General features: G+C 38.4%; 1 protein-coding gene and 1 long non-coding RNA gene across 9 annotated transcripts in view; one reads left to right on the top strand and one right to left on the bottom strand.

Moving 5' to 3' along the window:
• The window catches only part of LOC147023412 (beta-arrestin-1-like), a 214246-nt gene that overhangs the window by 58113 nt on the left and 134711 nt on the right, over positions 1-21422 (bottom strand). For all 8 annotated transcript variants that reach the window (XM_085888800.1, XM_085888801.1, XM_085888802.1 and 5 more), the window contains one exon: positions 1456-1516. In XM_085888800.1, the coding sequence (XP_085744926.1) occupies positions 1456-1516 (61 nt within the window). The remainder of the gene's footprint in view (positions 1-1455; positions 1517-21422) is intronic.
• Positions 13314-16171, top strand: LOC147023413 (uncharacterized). Its single transcript, XR_015060168.1, has 2 exons — positions 13314-14132; positions 14230-16171. It is a non-coding gene; the product is annotated as an uncharacterized LOC147023413 (long non-coding RNA).

The following is a 21422-nucleotide window of genomic DNA, read 5'->3' as shown; positions in this document are numbered from 1 at the left end:
AGGGTGATGGAGCACGAACCACTCGCTCAGGGTGATGGAGCACGAACCACTCGCTCAGGGTGACGGAGCTCGAACCACTCGCTCAGGGTGACGGAGCACAAACCACATGCTCAGGGTGATAGAGCACGAACCACTCGCTCAGGGTGACGGAGGACGAACCACTCGCTCAGGGTGATGGAGCACAAGCCACTTGCTCAGGGTGATAGAGCACGAACCACTCGCTCAGGGTGACCGAGCACGAACCACTAGCTCTGGTTGACGGAGCACATAAATGCATTAAGAAGGAAAGAAATTCCACAAATTACCTTTTAACAAGGTACACCTGTTAATGGAAAAGCATTCCAGGTGACTACCTCATGAAGCTGGTTGAGAGAATGCCATGAGTGTGCAAAGCTGTCATCAAGGCAAAGGGTTGTTATCTTGAAGAATGTAAAATATAAAATCTATTTTGATTTGTTTAACACTTTTTTGTTTTCTATATAATTCCACATGTGTTATTTCATAGTTATGATGATGTCGTCACCATTATTGTAGAATGTAGAAAATAGTAAAAATAAAGAAAAACCCTTGAATGAGTCAGTGTGGCCAAACTTTTGACTGGTACAGTATATATATATATATATATATATATATATATATATATATATATATATATATATATATATATATATATATATATATATATATTACACACATGCATGATGTACTTCTTTAATATAAAAAACAATGCACTTTCTAATTGTGCAGGCTGGAATGAATGACTATAATGTGAGTGGTTCAGAGTTAATAGGAAGGCAAGAAACATTTTGCAGACAGAGAATTCAACACACATTCATGATAAAAGTAACCTTCCAAAATGAAATGCTTGCACTACATCAGCAGGACATGGGCCAACAGTATGAGCTTAACTAAATCAGACATCCATGCTGTTAGAAGGCATGTACCGAGGCCCAAAGACAAGGAAAAATCTGTCGAGGTTTATTATGTTGGAGTGTATTGTTACCAATGGAAAATTTAATGAACTTCCTTGTTTTTAGCCAGCTTTGAAAAAACAAAAATTTTACTTTTGTAGGTGGACATAAACAATGGTGTGACGAATGAATAAACATTTTCTTTGACTACAAATGCCAACACGTGGCCTTGGCTAAACTGCAAGGTTATGATGAACAAACAATGACGCAGTATTCAGATCATATCACCAGCATATACTTACCGAAAGTCCAAGCTTGTGGTTATTTGTTTAAAGGAAGAAAAAAGAGCTTTGCACTTGCTAAACCAAACCCCAATGTGAAGCTGAGACCAAAAAAAAAATACAGCCACATTTATTCACCCATAATTGTCTGGTAAAACAAACCGAATACCCTTGTGAGAGGTTTAGAGCGGAGATAAATCAAATGTTTTGAGGGTTGAGTCAAATGTGCAGGAAATCACAGGATATTAGATATTTCAACTCACCCATTGGCTCCATGTAATCTAGATGATCCACAAAGTCCCGTTTGCCAAAGTACACAGTTATCTGTCAGCAGAAAGACAATAGTACATTGCAAGTAAGTTCCATAAGCTAAACTGAAGGATGCCAATTCAATGGAGACATTGTTATAAACTGATAAACCTTTTTCCACACAAGCTTCTATTACATTTTTACATACAAACTATAGATAACAGCATTAGAACATCACAGCAACTGTTGTAATGATTACAAGGCAAGTTAAGTAGTGAAGTCACACTGACATATTTGAAAAATGGAAGACAAGCCAGACTTGCAAAAGACAATATTAGCCTGTTATATAAGAAGAGTGGGCTGTAGACCCTGTTGCAGGTAAGATGAGTGAGGTATGTTCTTCCACATAATCATCTGGTTTTGTGCCACCTGCTATGTTCTTTCCATTCTTCTCACAATGCAGGTGGGCACCTCTATCCATCAGCAAGCCTGCCTTTTGTGCTTACAAAGTTTCATCTCAAGCTTGGAGTACTGCTCTCCCCTATGGGGTTTGCTCCTCTGCCTCATAACTCGCTCAACTTGACACCATGGAAACCACGGCCTTCAAGATTACAGGAATCTCCCGTGATGAAGCTGAGTCGAAATAGGTTGGTGGATCTATCCGTATTCTACTGCATCCTTCCTGGGCTTACACGCTCCACCATTTACCGGTTTCTGCCAGGTACACGCGGTCTGCAAATAACCCGGTTCCAGTGAAATTCCCAAAATCCAGACTTGCGGCTTACCCCCACTCATTCTTTCGTCTTTTGTCTTTTTTTCGCAATATTTGCAGCTAACTTTCCCAGTCCCTTCAATATCGTTTTTTCCTTCAGGGCTTCAAGACAGCTGTTCACCACCATCTCAGATCATTCCCCATCCACAACTATGATCTTTCCTACCCTCATTAACCCTCCCTAAGCTCACCACTTTCCTGGTTTCCAGGTTTTCCTTCCACTTCTGTCAATGAGAGTTTATGGCATTAACCATCTTATTCACCTCCCCATGTCCTTCCCTTCTCTGTTATTTCTCCAAGTTTCATTCTTTGTTCTCCATGTCCCTTATTTCTCAAAGTTTCATTCTTTGTTCTCCATGTCCCTTATTTCTCCAAGTTTCATTCTTTATTCTCCATGTCCCTTATTTCTCCAAGTTTCATTCTTTGTTCTCCATGTCCCTTATTTCTCCAAGTTTCATTCTTTATTCTCCATGTCCCTTATTTCTTCAAGTTTCATTCTTTGTTCTCCATGTCCCTTATTTCCCCAAGTTTCATTCTTTGTTCTCCATCTCCCTTATTTCTCCAAGTTTCATTCTTTGTTCTCCATGTCCCTTATTTCTCCAAGTTTCATTCTTTGTTCTCCATGTCCCTTATTTCTCCAAGTTTCATTCTTTGTTCTCCAAGTTTCATTCTTTGTTCTCCAAGTTTCATTCTTTGTTCTCCAAGTTTCATTCTTTATTCTCCATGTCCCTTATTTCTCCAAGTTTCATTCTTTATTCTCCATGTCCCTTATTTCTCCAAGTTTCATTCTTTGTTCTCCATGTCCCTTATTTCTCCAAGTTTCATTCTTTGTTCTCCATGTCCCTTATTTCTCCAAGTTTCATTCTTTATTCTCCATGTCCCTTATTTCACCAAGTTTCATTCTTTGTTCTCCATGTCCCTTATTTCTCCAAGTTCCATTCTTTGTTCTCCATGTCCCTTATTTCTCCAAGTTTCATTCTTTGTTCTCCAAGTTTCATTCTTTGTTCTCCAAGTTTCATTCTTTGTTCTCCATGTCCCTTATTTCTCCAAGTTTCATTCTTTGTTCTCCAAGTTTCATTCTTTATTCTCCATGACCCTTACTTCTCCAACTTTCATTCTTTATTCTCCATGTCCCTTATTTCTCCAAGTTTCATTCTTTATTCTCCATGTCCCTTATTTCTCCAAGTTTCATTCTTTATTCTCCATGTCCCTTATTTCTCCAAGTTTCATTCTTTATTCTCCATGGCCCTTATTTCTCCAAGTTTCATTCTTTGTTCTCCATGTCCTTATTTCTCCAAGTTCCATTCTTTGTTCTCCATGTCCCTTATTTCTCCAAGTCTCCCTCTATTTTCTCCCTCAACTCTGCTGTTGGTGCATCGCCCCTCTCTCTTTCTTTCTATTGTTCTTTTTGTTCCATTATGTCCTGATCCATTGCATGTCGAGCTCCTCCACGAGCTTCGACATTGTGTACAAGGAAATTAATAAACAAAAACTTCAAAAAGGCTGTTTCACCCAATTTTTTTTTCTTACAGGTTCTAAGGCTCATAGTGGAGCGTGCGCGCGCGCGCACACACACACACACACACACACACACACACACACACACACACACACACACACACACACACACACACACACACACACACACACACACACACACACACACACACACACACACCAGGGCTGTGAGATGAGAAAAAGAGCCACTGAGTTTGGGGGAATACTGTAACTTCACGGGGGCAGTCTGGGTACCAGTGACATCACAACAATGGCACCGCCTTTCTCACTCCACTTCACGGAGCATTTCAAAGGAGGAATTTCCTCCTCCCCATGGATGCCAACCTACAGGGATTGTCCATGCTTTTATCCTTTTATATGCTGAGCATCAAGCAAGGAAGCAGCACATACCATTTTTAGTCTTTGTTATGACTCGGCGGGGTTTTGAACCATCAACCTCACACACTCAAAGAGGATGCTCTAACCATCACACCACCAAGTTTCATTCTGTAATATCAGGCGTCATTACTTTCCCATTGTTTCAGTCAAACTGTTTCCTCCAAGACTTCAAAGTGGACTATTGAACAATATCTCATGTTATCTCCTCACAATTTTACGATATATTATTGTGATTTTTGTAACCCCATCAATCTGACTGTCTCCAAGCTTTTGAAATTGCTTTAATTGTGCTGCAAATCTGTGACCTCTCACTGGGATTTGATGATGAAAACAAGATAATTTAATTCATCCATTTATTGTCTTAAACTACACTGATGGTTTATCAACTACCCAATAAATAACTTGACAAATCTATGTTAACAAAATGGGGAATAATTATTGCTTGAATAATATTAATTTGTTACGATGCATCTTTAATTATGTGATTATTATACAACATCATGGCTGCCTATTTGCAGTCCCTTGCAGGACTAAGGGTTCCCTCATGTTTAGATGTGTGTTGACAACTCACTGTGCTTGCCAAGTGCAGGTTAGAGAGAGATTCAAATCAGGAATAAGGAATTTGTTTGGAGTGCAGGCAATAAGTTCCCTACTCTTTGCAAAAGACATGGTGGGATCTTTAATATCCACCAACTAATGCTAACAGATGGGACACATGACTTAACATGACCCTACCTGTGAAACACCTATCTGACAGTTTATAGTTGGGTCGAGACTCGGGAATCAAAGCCAGATTAGACACCTTAGGGGCAAGAGCACAATTTCTGCACCAAATTGTCAGACTCTTTACTCTTAGGTGCAACTTCCTGTAAGAATTGTGGATCTGGAATGAACAAAAAAAAGCATGGTGTGAATAATAATACTGTGTCTGACCACGAAAAAGAATGCCAGACAAATGTATGAAAAACAAAAAAAATTGCACAACATGACTTGACAAGGAAAAAAAATAAATGTAGCAAATATATAATTTGTAGGTGATCATTTGGTGTCTCTCTTGCTGAGAAAATTTGGTGAGCAGGATCAGCGTCAGAAAAATGAGCCGCATGTCCATGCTGATGCTTATTGACTATACAGGTAACAAATCTCATTTGAGTCTCTCTCAGCAACTGACTATTGGACACAAAGTCTGACCAGCAATAGCCAAGGATTCCCCGAAGAGAGCTGGTACCGAAGGAGTTAAGTCTTTGTCTCATCCCTGGTCAGAGTCCATGTCTCACATCCGCAGCGCAAGACTGGAAGCAACAAGCAGTTGAAGCCTCAGACTTTCGTCCTCCTGTATAGGTACAGACAGTGCCACAGCCCATGATCCAGTGAATCCATGACTCCCCTGGCCCGACACAGATGTCTGTCAACCTCTGGCTCACAACATGCGGGGACATGAATACTACTACCAAGGGAAGTGAATCTCTCCGTAACATCAAAATCCTCACCACAAACAGGAAGAGACAAGATCGCAGCATCTATGATGTCAATGAAAGCCCAGATCTTAGTTTTGACCCAGGAAACATGTAATCCCAGCGGCTCCGACTCCTCAATCATCACTTTGAGGGCCCCCAGAAGGATCTCCAGTGTCTCCGCAAAGATGACTGCATCATCTGCAAAATCAAGGTCAGAGATCTTGAAATTCCCAAATGATGCACCGCAGCTTGATCTCTCTGACATCCTCTCTGGAATCCAGTCCATACAAATGCTGAAAAGTGTGGGGGCCAGTACACACCCCTGCTGAACACCAGTAACTGGAAATAATTCAGAGATGGTATTACCACATCTCGGAGCACTCACAGCACCAGAGTATAATTCAGACATCCGATTAATCCGTTTTGATGGCACCCTACGAAGACCGAGAATCCTCTCAAGGGCATCATAATTCACTGAACTGAATGTTTTGTGGAGATCAACATCGGCTGCAAGCAGCCCCTGCTAAAACTCTCATCTGCATTTGGTGTGGACGCAAAGAGCAAGGATACGGTCAATCGTTGACCTCTTTGGTATAAAGCCTGACTGCTCTACAGGCTGGGGCTCAAGCAGATGGTGGTGAACCCTTTGAAGAATTATCCAAGCAAAGACTTTTTCCGGCACTGAAAGCAGCGTCACCCGTCGGTGGTTGTTGCGGTCCTGGCAATCACTCTTCCCTTTCCAGAGAGGGACAACAAGGCCCCTCAACCAGTCAGTTGGAATGATGCCTGTTCTACAAACAGAGCACAGAACTGCATGCAATGATACGAGTGCAGCATTTCCACCAGCTTGAAAAGTTCAGCATGGATGCCACAAATCCCAGGAGACAAAGCTTGGGAGACAAAGTTCTTATTTGCCTGATGGTGGGTTCCAAGACATCCACCAGCAACATCAAGGATGGTAGTCTTGAAGGCACTCCACAACTCTTCAGGATTCCCCAAAATACCCAGACACCCCCAAACCCCCATTCAGCCTGTAAACAAAGTCCTCAGCTCCCCTCTCATTCATGAGCTTTCCAACAACCAGCTTAAGCTGGGATGTGCCGTTCTCCTGGATTTAAGCTACAACTTCAGTGTTGCTACAACAAGCCTGTGGTCTGTATTGAGGAACTGAGCTCGCTCGTAGACCCTGCATTTCTGAATCAGCCTCAAGTGACCATTGACGAGTACATGATCAATCTCCTTTGTCACACCACCAGTGCTGGAATACCAAGTCTAGCGATGAGGCATTGGGCAATGAAACCATGAAACAGCAACCCTAAGTCCACAACTTCTTGCAAGGTCAAGGAACTTGGTACAATTCTGGTTCACAGTTTCAGACCCATGGAGACCAACACATGTCTCCCAGTGCTAGTTCATGCATTGAAATCCCCTAAGACTACAAGAGTATCTTGCCTGGGGCATTAATCAACCACGGACTCGAGCGCAGCATAAAATATCTCCTTCATAGTGAGATCACTCACCTCAGTTGGAGCATATACAGAAACCAGGGAAATGACACCTAAGGAGTGACGAATCCTTAGTCTCATAATATGCTCGTTGACAGGAGTTACCTCAATTATCATGGGAGTCAGCTTATTGGACATAGCTCCATCAACTACTTGGGCATGGTAACCATCACAGCATCCAGAGCAGAAGTAGTTGTAACCCCCCACCCTGATCCCACCACTATCTGTTCTCAGAAACTCAGTGAGTGCTGCAATAACGATGTTCAAACTCTGGAGCGCAGATGATAGCAGAGGCAGGTGTTCATCCTCTCTTAGGAACAGGATATTCCAGGCACCCACTCAAAAGGATCGCCTCAGGTTAACCCAAGAAGACAGCCGTCTGGTGCGTGACACCTCAGCACCACCCTGGCACACACCACCGCAATCCGACCCAGGAAGATTACCCCGTCCTTTTCCTCCCATCACCAAAAAATAGGGGCCCAAAGGCATTTCCCCATTCCTTTAATTCGGTGAGCCACCCTGCGAAGGGCAGCTCTCTCCTGATCTGGAAAAACCGAGTAAGTGCTCTCCACGGGCACTCGACTTACTAGGTTTTTCCAGATCAGGAGAGAGCTGCACCAGAGGTACTCATACAGAGTGGGTTTTCAGTTTTCTTTGCATTTGTGTGTTTTGCAGAATTAAGGGTTTTATGGTGGCCAGAGTGCAAATCCTGCCACCAATCTCTTTAACAAAGTAACCCAACTACAGGAGGACGTCCGTAGACACAGTTGGGCAACAGATATGGATGGCAGTTGGCTCACAATGAGCTCCTCTGTCCTTTGACACGTTTTGCTTTTAATGCTACTGGGTGTCCATATCCATACACCCTCCTCACCAGAAAACCTGGTGGGGATAACGGTTTAGTTGCCAACAACCCAACCATGAAACAGGTTCATGGAGGTTTACATGGTACCTGTAGGAAGTCACAGATCTGATCTGGCCTGACCTGACCTGACAATAACCTTAACCCGAATCTGAACAAAATGTTGCATCATCCTGCATGCGTAACACCATGGTGACCATTTATAGTTGGGCAGAGTTTCAAACCCAGTCAAGACAACTCAGAGACAAGTGTGCATACCTCTATGTTATCTTTCCTCGAAGTGCACATGCTTTTAAGAAAAAACATAAGGAAATATATGATTGGTGTTCAGTCGGTACAGCAATGAGCAGCAAAATAAAGTAGGCAGGACAAAACAACCCAGCACACGTTGAGACAAATGCAAGTCGAGACAGTGGGACAAGATTGTTTATTATTAAGCTTATACGTTTGTCTTTCGTTTGAGTACTTGAAGCCTTCCCCTGCCGGAAGAAAACATAATTAAGAAGCAGGCACAAAAACCTGTTACACAAATACAACACTGTAAATCCCAACCAGATTGAGAGATGGATTCACCCTATGTCGAGAGAAAGGACAAATATCCAGATAATTACAGTGTTCAGAAATAATCATGCTGAATGGTACTGTGGAAGCAGGGAGTTTCATCAGAGCATGGCATGCTCTCGCAAACAGACAAGAGAGCAGCACCATCTCCACCAAGGTGTTGACTAGAGATTACTACGCATCAAGCACTCCCTTTTTGTCTTACAGAAAGAGACCCTCTCCAAGCAACAGTAGTTTAAATAGCCAAAATGAGCAGTGGCAAGGCTGTGCCACTGACATATAATCAGCGCTCCAATAATGCCAAGGCTGCGAGGACCCAATGCGAAGTATGATAATGAACAACCACAAGCTTTCCATGTAAAGGTGAAATGCAGCATCTGTGTCGATGGACTAACACTCAAAAGATGGCCATGAGTTTCGCACCAGCAGAACAAACCAATAATATTAATCTCTTATCGCACCATTCTTGCCTCTTCACTCCTCATAATACATTTAGCCCATATTCTAAATATACACCTTCACCTCTGTTCGACCTACCGAACTTTCTAAATTTCAATGTTGTGATTTTTTTTTTCTTCCAAAGAGCACAACCATTATGGTATACGAAAACAGAGGTAGTTGTTAGGAGGAAGAGTTGGGAAGTCAGGAGAACATAAATGGACGTTTGACTCAATAATGAGATTCAACCACAAACTTCAATCATTATTCTGTGCAGGCAGGGAGTTTCATTAGATTACGACATCCCTTGGTAGGACAATGAGTTGCCTGTCTAATTTGCAGTCATGTTTATCATTCTTCAGAGATTCCCTGCTTGAATTTTAACTCTTGTTTCTACAAATGACTGTGTTCAATATTCCTCTTTCTAATCAATCTTTCCCTATAATATGCGAAATATTATTAAGGGATAAATAATTTTACAAACACATTATGATAGCATCACAACAGTGAAATTCCATACTGCAATACCTGGGGTGAGCATATGTTAAAACAGAGTTCTACAAACATTCTTTTGAAATACACCTCAAAGGACATTCCTTCTTCCTTGGAAATAAACCCAATAACAATGTAAACAATAAATGGAGCTGGGTCACATTCTATCTTTCATTTCTCAAACAGGCATGTACTATCCTGCCCTTGAACTCAATAAATTTCTGGTTACAGTCCTACCCGATCAATAATCCATTAAAGCAATCTTACCGTCACGACTATTCGTTTTACGAACTCAAACAGCTCTTTAGCACTCTGGTTGTTTTTGAACTTTGTTTGCTCTTGCAAGGGCAACCACCAATTCAATTATTTTGACCTTGCTGGAAAATTCTATCCACCCTGTAATTATATTTACCTTCCGAAAAGTCAATAACTCCTTATATTCTCCAACAAGCTCGAAGCCTATGTGGTATGTAACTTTCTATATAAATATAAACCAGCAATCTCAACATTCCGTTAACATCACTTCTTTACATAATCATCAGCTCACATACGTTGGCGCTTGAATGCAATATTGATGTGCTCAATGCCAAGATAATCCCTGCAAATTTTATTTAGTTTGGATCCAGTAAATTAATTAGACTATCAATTATAATGTCGTTTTAATAGTGCAGACTGATAAAATAACTTAACTTGTCCTTGAAAAAAATGGATTTTGATTTGCGTGGTTAACCTCAAGTAATTGCTTTAAAATGAACCATTCAAATACAGAACTCCTATATTATTTTCACCTGCCAGTGTTCAAGGGATATACATTGTAATTTATCCATGCGTAAACAGACTCAAGGAAGAGCAAGGTGATAAGAGGGCAAAAAGACAACAGACTGATAGTGGAGCAACAGTTGGATGCAATATGTGAGAGAATGAACAAACAGGAAAAGAGAGAATGGGTGAAGCCCTGGAAGGAAGAGTGGGGATTGAATAGCATTAATGCAGTTGGAGAAAGAGAAAGAGAAAGAGAAAGAGAAAGAGAAATGTAGAGATGTAGAGAAAGAGAAATGTAGAGATGTAGAGAAAGAGAAATGTAGAGATGTAGAGAAAGAGAAATGTAGAGATGTAGAGAAAGAGAAATGTAGAGATGTAGAGAAAGAGAAATGTAGAGATGTAGAGAAAGAGAAATGTAGAGATGTAGAGATGTAGAGATGTAGAGATGTAGAGATGTAGAGATGTAGAGATGTAGAGATGTAGAGATGTAGAGATGTAGAGATGTAGAGATGTAGAGATGTAGAGATGTAGAGATGTAGAGATGTAGAGATGTAGAGATGTAGAGATGTAGAGATGTAGAGATGTAGAGATGTAGAGATGTAGAGATGTAGAGATGTAGAGATGTAGAGATGTAGAGATGTAGAGATGTAGAGATGTAGAGATGTAGAGATGTAGAGATGTAGAGATGTAGAGATGTAGAGATGTAGAGATGTAGAGATGTAGAGATGTAGAGATGTAGAGATGTAGAGATGTAGAGATGTAGAGATGTAGAGATGTAGAGATGTAGAGATGTAGAGATGTAGAGATATAGAGATATAGAGAAATGTAGAGATGTAGAGATGTAGAGATGTAGAGATGTAGAGATGTAGAGATGTAGAGATGTAGAGATGTAGAGATGTAGAGATGTAGAGATGTAGAGATGTAGAGATGTAGAGATATAGAGATGTAGAGATGTAGAGATGTAGAGATGTAGAGATGTAGAGATGTAGAGATGTAGAGATGTAGAGATGTAGAGATGTAGAGATGTAGAGATGTAGAGAGAGAGAGAGAGAGAGAGAGAGAGAGAGAGAGAGAGAGAGAGAGAGAGAGAGAGAGAGAGAGAGAGAGAGAGAGAGAGAGAGAGAGAGAGAGACTTTGACTTTTGGGGTCCTTTTATGACAAAAGTAAAAATGTAATAAATGTACATACATACATACATAAAATGTATGTATGTACAATTTACAAATCAAAAATGCCAAAAAAAAAAACAGAGAAGAAAAGAGTATTAAAGCAAGGAGAAAAACAGAAGAAAATCAAAAATGTTCATTTGAAATCCAAGAAAAACAAACAAAAAAAATTAAGCAATACTACAAATTTCAAACAGATTACAACAATTTAGGAATGATATCAAAAAATAATACCAATTCATTTTGACGCACTTCATAAACACCCTTCAAGCACCATTTTCCCAGAAAAATATCAAGAACAGCCATGGTTTTGGAAAACTTAAATTCAAGTTTTAACTTTACAGAAACAAGTGCACTGAAAAATGACATTATGTTCCATTGTTGAAGGTGTTTAGGATTTTTCTTCTACTTTCGAGATAAGTATATAGCAAGCTTTGCTGTACCTACAAAAAAAAAACACAGCAGGTAATACTTTTTGCCATGGTGACATTCTTTTTTGAACCCAAAAATAAACGATCGAAAATTAAAAGTGAAACTCATTTTGAGAGAGACAAAATTTAACCAATGAAATAATGGAAGAAGTAAGCCTGGTGTTGGCTCATTGGTTAGGGTGGTGGCTTGGGATCCTAGGGTCCTGGGGTCCTGAGCTCAAGCCCCGTTGGCTGCTGAATTAATACACCAGGTGGGGTTGACTCAGCCTGTCATCCTTCCGAGGTCGGCGAAATGTGTACCAGTTCCAGTGTGTGTACTGGTAGAGGGGCACTGCATCAGCGACACAGTCGCACTTCAAGAAATGATAGCTACCCCGGCAGCTAAGCTGCCATACGACCACACACATGGAAGAAGTCTTTCACAGTCAATAAAAAAGTGAAATACGTCCTTGTTTACAGAACAAAATGGGCAGCATGCGGATATTGGGGCAAAGTTCCTGACATATGTGTTACATGGGATAATCCAGTGGGCAAGGTGCCACTGGAGATCTCCCGTTCTTTTGGCGATTAGTTTACGATAAATTGATTCCCATACAGGTTCAGTGGGCAGGAAGTAGCCTCTTCCAACGTGTCAATCCGTTTCGTGGTGAAACACCAAGAATTATCTTCAAACAACTTTTACAGGCTCTTGCTGGAGGCGTCATGTAATTCATTTGTCCCTGTGCTCGCAGGAGGGAGATCTCTGGGACAACAGTCAAAGACCAGTTTAGGGAAATAGGACTGATCGGGTTGAACATGAGTGCCCAGTCCAAAATAGTCTGAAGTGATGCTTTTTTTGAACAACTTTCCTCATTAATAGCCCAATTGTTCTCTTGGATCGAATCCCTGTTGTAGTTGAGATTTCCTCCACAGTCTTCCACCCGACACCGGAGTTTGGCCATAGGTGCCATACTTTGTTTATACCCGCATCATTAAAACGTTGGCACAATTCACGGCTCCTGAATAGAGGATCAGGAAAAGAGAGGATTAAAAAATAGTGGCTCAACTTCGTACATCCCTGGGGAGTATGTGTCTGAGTAGGGTAAGAATACTGATTCTGGCTCACTTTTCCCCATGTAAATGAATGGGGGATTTTCAGCGATTCATAATTTTTTTCCCTAAAAATAAACCCCCTTTTTATCCCAAGGTATATTTATTTGTCTCCCCTTTTAACTTGGAGGTTGAACCTCATTGAATTGAACACCTGGGGGTTGAACAGCTCACTCATTGAACCTATAAAGATTTGTTCATTCTCAAATTCCTTCAATAGTTTAATTTTCTTTGCACAATAATCCCCATCTAAAATATTGACAAACAAAACATTTGAATCTTTATATTTTTTAAGATACCCCATTTGTGCCATTACGAAATGATAAACTTCTCTTAATGCTCTCATCTGACCACCTCCTGAGCCACAGGTTATTTTTTGTTAAGCCCCGCCCACTTTTCTTTAAGCCCCGCCCACTTTTGTTAAGCCCCGCCCACTTTCCACAAGGTATTCAGTAAGCCCCGCCCACTTTTCTTTAAGCCCCGCCCACTTTTCCTAAGCCCCGCCCACTTTTCCTAAGCCCCGCCCACTTTTGCTAAGCTCCGCCCACTTTTCATGAGGTATTTTTTCTAAGCCACGCGCACTTTTCCTAAGCCCCGCCCACTTTTGCTAAGCTCCGCCCACTTTTCATAAGGTATTTTTCTAAGCCACGCCCACTTTTCCTAAGCTCCGCCTACTTTTGCTAAGCCCCGCCCACTCTTACATCATTTCCAGTTCATCTCTGACTCACAAAGAAATCACTAGAAAATTACAGGATGTTATGGTTTTGAAAAATTTCCCAATGAAGGCTTGCCTAGGCTTGCCCAGGGAATTTCCAAAGGAAACCACACCCACCAGTCTTTCTCTATAAAAGCTTCAAACCCAGGCTCCATTTTAAACATTTGTTCTTGCTGGCAATGGTGTTCTGTGTGCTTGTCTCGAACTCTCTGTCTTCTATGGAACTAAACCTTCAAGTTGATGAACTGGATTCAAACCTCTTATCTATTGAGGTAAGATTTTTTATTTTCCTATTTTCAAACTTTGATTGAAGCATACTCATTTAATAATTAAATAACTTAATTAATACATTATTATTTTCTCTCACAGGAAATTGTATCTGAAATACAAAAAGAAAATACTGCTTTTGCTACAACTTGGGGGAAATTGTTGGCTTGGTTGAAGACCTTGAGTGGGATGACTTTGGTGTTCCTTGGAACTCTCTGTCTTGTATGGAACTAAACCTTCAAGTTGATGAACTGGATTCAAACCTCTTATCTATTGAGGTAAGATTTTTTATTTTCCTATTTTCAAACTTTGATTGAAGCATACTCATTTAATAATTAAATAACTTAATTAATACATTATTATTTTCTCTCACAGGAAATTGTGTCTGAAATACGAAATGAAAATACTGCTTTTGCTACAACTTGGGGCGAAATTGTTGGCTTGGTTGAAGACCTTATGAGCGATCAAGACCCACAGAACGAGTTCGTCCTTGATGACCCAACCAAAGAGTTATACCTTGGAGACCAGCAAAATCCTGAAAAAGAGTTTTACAGCAATAGTACTCATTGTGAGTTATCAAGACAATACCCACTGAACAAGTTATACCTTGATGAGCCAGAATACAAGTTTTACCTTGGAGACTCACAAATTTTGAAAAAATCAGTAAATGAGTTCTGCCTTGATGGTTTAAATAACTACCTTGGAGACTCAGGAAAAGGGTTCTGCCAAGATGGTTCTAAATATGGGGCCTACCTTGGAGACTCACAAATTTTGAAAAAATCAGTAAATGAGTTCTGCCTTGATGGTTTAAATAACTACCTTGGAGACTCAGGAAAAGGGTTCTGCCAAGATGGTTCTAAATATGGGGCCTACCTTGGAGACTCACAAATTTTGAAAAAATCAGTAAATGAGTTCTGCCTTGATGGTTTAAATAACTACCTTGGAGACTCAGGAAAAGGGTTCTGCCAAGATGGTTCTAAATATGGGTCCTACCTTGGAGACTCACAAATTTTGAAAAAATCAGTAAATGAGTTATCCTTAAGAGACTTTGTAAGTTGGTTTTACTTTGAATACTTGAAATGTGGGTTCTGGATTGATAACTCACAATGTGATACATATCTTGGAAACTCAACGGGAATGTGGTTATACCTTGAAGACTTGGAAAGTTGGGTTTATGTTGGACACTTGAAACTTTTTTGGGGGCTTTTATTTATTTATTTATTTATTTATTATTATTATTATTTTATTTATTTATATTTTAGAGACTTTTGGAGTTGCTATCACTCTTTGGGATCTAAACCTATCGATGTAGTTCTTTGTCGGATGGTGCTTGATGGGAGCAAGATCAAGAAAGTTCTGGGAAGAAAGTGCAGGCTTACTCCCCCTTTTTACGTCATCAAACCTGAAAGCCTTAAAAGACAGAATTGGAAGAACAGAAAAAAAAACAAAAAATATACATTGTTCGTTCTGGGAAGAAAGTGCAGGCTTACTCCCCCTTTCTACGTCATCAAACCTGAAAGCCTTAAAAGACAGAATTGGAAGAAGAGAAAAAAAACGTAAAATATATATATATAGGTGGAAATCTCATTTTGAAAAAGACATTGTGTTGGGCGAGGATTGAGTTGGGGTTGAGATTTTGAATGTGAGGGTTGGGGTTGAGATTTTGAATGTGAGGGTTGGGGTTGAGATTTTGAATGTGAGGGTTGGGACACACACACATACACATCAACAAACAAAAGTTAAGCCTTGACTATTCAGTTGAGGATTCTGTGTTTGGGGTTCACAGATCTAAGAACGTCCACCCCTTGACACACATTATATACTGTTATACACCTCGGACTTGGCCCTCGAGTGTCCACAACGGTGTATAGTAGGAGGGAGTGAAGCGCCAACCTATTGCTCCCATTGCACACACACACACACACAAACAAAAGTTAAGCCTTGACTATTCAGTTGAGGATTCTGTGTTTGGGGTTCACAGATCTAAGAACGTCCACCCCTTGACACACATTATATACTGTTATACACCTCGGACTTGGCCCTCGAGTGTCCACAACGGTGTATAGTAGGAGGGAGTGAAGCGCCAACCTATTGCTCCCATTGCACACACACACACACACACAAACAAAAGTTAAGCCTTGACTATTCAGTTGAGGATTCTGTGTTTGGGGTTCACAGATGCAAGAACGTCCACCCCTTGACACACATTATATACTGTTATACACCTCGGACTTGACCCTCGAGTGTCCACAAAGGTGTATTATCTGCTTAGTTTTGTCTTTTGTAATTCCTGTGAATAAAATGAACCTAAAATCTCTTCCCCTTCCAAATCATATATTTTATAAGTCCAAGGAACTGTATCTATTACATCAACAATTTAAAAAAGTTCTTTCGTCCATCGTTCAGTAAAACCTTTTTCAAAATGAGATTTCCACCTATATATTCTTACGATATCACCAAGTTTGAACTTAGGTTTTCTGACATTAATCTCTTTTTCATATTTTAATTTTGTAAATGTTTCTGATGGCTTCATATTCGTTGACGTGTGAATCGTGTCATTATACTTATCCACAATATCCTGAATAAAAGATGACCATTGTTGTGAACCGAGTTGTGTGAATTTTTTATATAGTCTCTCTTTTAAGGTACGATTAAAACGTTCAACAACAACTGCCTTCCCTTCATTAAAGGTACTGTATCATGTAATACTGTTATTTTTTAGAAAATTCATAAATGTCTTGTTATAAAACTCTCTACCCTCATCAGTCCACAATTTTTTAGGTTTTCTCTTACTTTTATTAAATATCTGTTGAAAAGCTAACATAAGAGTATTACCTGTTTTGTTTTTTAAAGGAACAACCCACGCATATCTACTCCTCAAATCAATAACGGTTAAAGCATACTTGTACCCCTTATCATTATTGAGTTCAATCAAATCAGCAGACCAGATATAATCAACTTCCTTGGAATAAACTTTCCTTCTCTGAAACTTTGTGAATATTGGTTTATGTAATTCATCAGCTAATTGCTCTTCAGTCTTAATGGCATCATTAGAGCCTATGAGTTTTTGAATTTCCAAGTCCAAGTTTCAATTTAGCACTAATCATCTTCTTCACGATGAACCTATCAACTTTTTCTCTCAAGGTTGGATTTTGTATCAGAGACAAATTATACAACATTTCTCTATCGGCTTCATGCTTTTCTTCCAACGTTGTGGTATTCCCATAATCAATATCGTGTCTCATGCACACTTCATCAACTCTATTAATTGGTTTACTCCAGGATTTAGGATTGTCTGCCTCATCTAATCTTTTATCCAAGTTTGTGCCTGGACCACAGAAAGAATACCCTGGAAGATGTAATTCCCCTGGTATTCCAGTAGTTGTAAATTTACTTCCTGATAAAAACTTTTGTATATCTCCTCCGAGTTTGTGTTTGGAGATAAATTGATTTTTTTTTGAACCACACACCGAACATATACCTTTTTGTATAACCCTGTTATTTTTACTTTTAATATATGAAATATTTTTAGTATTAGTTTTCTTTTTACATTTGAGACAATAACTCATTTATTTATGAGAAAAATTTCTGCAGAGTGCAAAAACCTTTTTAGTTTCCAACATGCACATTTGAATCTTAATTTTTAAAACATAAAGAATCCTTAGAAATGCCTTCACTCTCTCCTCCATTTATTTAAGAAAAAACTTGAATTAAAATGAATAGCTTGACGATGCTAATAGTTTTGTTGAAAGTATTGCAAATAGACTTGTTAATTCTTTGTATTCCTCCCTGGTGAGATAAGTTATTTTCTTTAATACCTCTATTCTTTTTTGAATCTCACTGGTTTCCATATTTTGATATTTATTCATTCTCTCTCTTTCCTCCCTCTCTCTCTTCTCTCTTTCCTCCTTCTCTTTCTTCTCCCTCTCTCTATTCTCTCTTTCCTCCTTCTCTCTCTCCTCCTTCTCCTTTTCCTCCTCTTCCCTCTCTTCTTCAACTCCTTCCTCATCCCTTACTATACTTGAATCGTTTACACCCCATAGAATATTATACATATATTCATCAGGATTTCTTGTTATTCCTGTATCCAAAATAATTTTTTTTACAACAGGAAACCAATAAAATTTCTTTTGAATTTCTAAAAGAGCCTTACCTTTTCTTAACCTTATAATTTTTTCATTATTTAACATTCTAATTAAATCTAAAGTTGTCGGTTTATCAACATCAGCATAATGCCAATCTTTTATTGAAAATACCTCATTCTTATGTTGTAGAACATATTTATTAAAATACCGAATACCCTTTTCTTGAAGGTATGCTTGGACACAGAAATGATAATTTTCTTGAAGCCTTCTTGCTGTCATTTATGTATTAGAAATATATGTTAGAATAATATTATGGCACGAAACACCTCCCCATCTTCCCATAGTTAAATCATTTTGTATTTCCTTACTTATTATATATAATCCTGTTTTTTCTGTTTTCATGAGATAAACAAGGGCAAAACCATTATTATATTTACCCTTATTAAATTCTTTTATTTGTTGTTTACTAATCGTGGCTCCACAAAACTCATTCTCGATACCAAGTGGATAATATTCTTCCTTACGAGACTGATTTAATTGTTCCAGGTCTTCGAGGTTAATTTCAAATGACCAATTATACCCTAAATCATTCATATCATACCCCCATTGTTCTATTCTCATACAAACGATACGCCCTTCTTTATAAAAATTTATTTTAATTCGAACTGTGAATTCTGTATGACCTGGAGATAATATCAACACTTCTGTATCTTTAGAATACACAGCCGTTTTATTCAAGTATATATATTGTGATAAATCGCTTAATCTCACCAAGTCATTCGCGTCAGTCGGGCTTGGATAATTTTTTAATTTATAAGCATTTTTCATGTTAATATTTTTGTTTATATTATATTTATATCGTTCAGCCTGTGCCTTTGTATAATAATTTGATAAATCAATATCCAGTTCTTGAGATACACCAAAGATAGAACCATCTTTACCAACATAAGTCATTTATATTAGATTAAAAATAATATCATAAAATTTTTTATTTTTGTTGAGTTGAAATAACACATATAGACATAATTGACCACAACACTTGGAATTTAATTCTTGGACTTGAAATGTTTGATAAACACCATTCTGTAAGAATTTTATGACTTCAACAGGTGGTGGAAGACCAAAACTATCAAAATAATATTTGTCTTGACTATTAAAAATACAAACCCAATGAGAACCGTTCCCATCATTATCTTCTAAGTTCATAATAATATTCTTTGTATGTTTCGACACATTTGTTAATTCATCTCTCATACAAATAACCACATTATGAATTTTTAATTTCTTACAATATTTGGCAAGTTGTAAATTTGATGTTGTATTCTTTCCAAATTCTTTCAACCACTCATCAATGCTCATTTATTTATTAGAAAGATATAATCCATTACCTCTTTTCGTTAATTTTACACCTGCTTGTGCTATAGAAGAAAGCATATCTCCAACTAACAATCTCGCTTTATCAGGCAGACCTTCAAGTTTTTCAGCAAAATCTACAATTACACCACTTCCACTAATTTGTTTCTCCAACTCTTTGTTATGTCTTTCCAATTCTTTTTGAGCCTGGAGTTGAGCTTTCCTTTCGTTGGCAGTTTTGACCGCTGTTGAAATACCACCCGTCAATGCTCCAACCGCACTTAAACCAGCAAATAAAGGAATTAGAAATGGGAGAAATCCTCCACTCGTCTCTCTTATTGAATATTTTTTCAACATTGGTTTTGTCATTTTAATTTTAAGTGAGCCAGTGTCATTCAAGATTTTAACCTGTTCTCTTGTGAGCAAAACATCAATTCTTACTGCTCCTTTTCTCTGAATTGTATTAACGTTAATTGTACAAGGCTTTTGATTTTGAACACAAGATGATAGTTTATGAAGATTGATTTGATTAACATATACCCCAGTTGGTACTTTGCCACTCATTTATTTAACAAAAAATTATGTGAGACTAATCATCACACCATTATCTGTATTAATCTGCAATTCTGTTTCTTCCAAAAGCAAACAATATGTATCAACTTCTTCACTCTCTCCTCTTTCAATGTATAGGGAAGTATCCACTCGATTAGACTTTATAGTTTCTTTTTGAGCGCTCAGGTCAAACGTATAGATTGTATACAAACTTTTAAATGCTGTCATATCCAAAATAGGTTCTTTATTTCCATTACTTTCACACACCTTTTGGTAAGACTTGTATGCTTCAGCAAAATCATTTTTTTCCCAATTAATTTCCAATCTATCTCGTGGATAAAATGTTCCATCTAGAGAAACGCGAAGTTGTTTCACCTTAGCATTATCACTCAATGCATTATTCTTATCAGTCGCAGTATCACCATCTGGCTTTTTTAAAATCATCCACAGATATCGTGGCTTTCCTTCCAGAACACCCAAATTCCACGTGTAAGTAGTTTGATTGAGTTTAACGTGTTGACATCTTCTTTTGAGGTATGATACACTGAGTGGTTTCTTTGAGTTAAGTCTTCGATTCAATATCTCTTCTGTTTTAAGATTAGGAGTATATTCACTGATATACCAACTCATCTCCTCAATTACAAAATTTATTCTGATCACCAAAAGCATTACCAACCCCAAAAAGCAATCTATTTTCATTATCATTCCTTTGTAGTTGAAATCTAATTTTAAGACCATACAGAACTTTATCATAATCACAAAATCCAAATATACCTTTAAGAGGAACTGCCACAGTAAAACTATTTTCTGCTTTTGTATCATCATTATACATTCCTTTCCTTTGAATATATCCAGGGTCTGTGTTTGTTCCCGTTGACATATCAGGAATAAAACCTTCGACAGACCCCTTTCCCATTCTATCACTGAATGTATAGAGTGTAAATTTCATCATTTCAGATACAGCAGAGACATAATCAACCGCTTCAACTTCTTGTGTTCCAATATACAATCGCACACTATCAAACATTTTCCAGAAGAAATCATTTACAAGTGTAGCGTTTGTGTTATTCCCAGCCTTAGTGAATTTAAATTTACACAACAAGAAACTTTCGGAGAGATTCAAATAGGTTTGTTGATTATTTATTTCAAAACTTTTTGTACCATTTGTATTCCAGTCTGTTCCAGTTATTGCATTTACCTTGAAGTAATCTTCTTTTTTAGTGGAGTTTGAGATAATAATAGTATCATCCAAATCATAGATACTATCAATTGCTTCCATACTTGTATTTATTTAGGAAAAAAGATGTTAAAACTTTTGAAACCCTGATCCAAGTATTTGAATTATTTTCTGTCGTTCTTGGGGAGACAACTGAGTTTTACCTTTCTTAATTTCTTTTATTGCTTGTAATTTATGAGATTCTTTCTGAGCATCTTTTATACTCTTTACAGCACCTGCTACATTTCCCACAGCAGAAGCAGTTGAACCAATTAGGTCTTTATGTTTAAGAATAGTTGAACCAATACCCATGAGAGTATCAATTATCCCATCTCCTCTAAATTGATGTCCAACACCCCTTT

Source organism: Eptatretus burgeri, chromosome 7, assembly GCF_056783735.1.
Source record: "Eptatretus burgeri isolate ZD-2024b chromosome 7, Ebu_testis_v1, whole genome shotgun sequence".
In the NCBI taxonomy this organism is placed as follows: domain Eukaryota; kingdom Metazoa; phylum Chordata; class Myxini; order Myxiniformes; family Myxinidae; genus Eptatretus; species Eptatretus burgeri.
The sequence above is the reverse complement of the archived record's forward strand: the minus strand, read 5'-3'. Positions and strand labels throughout refer to the sequence as shown.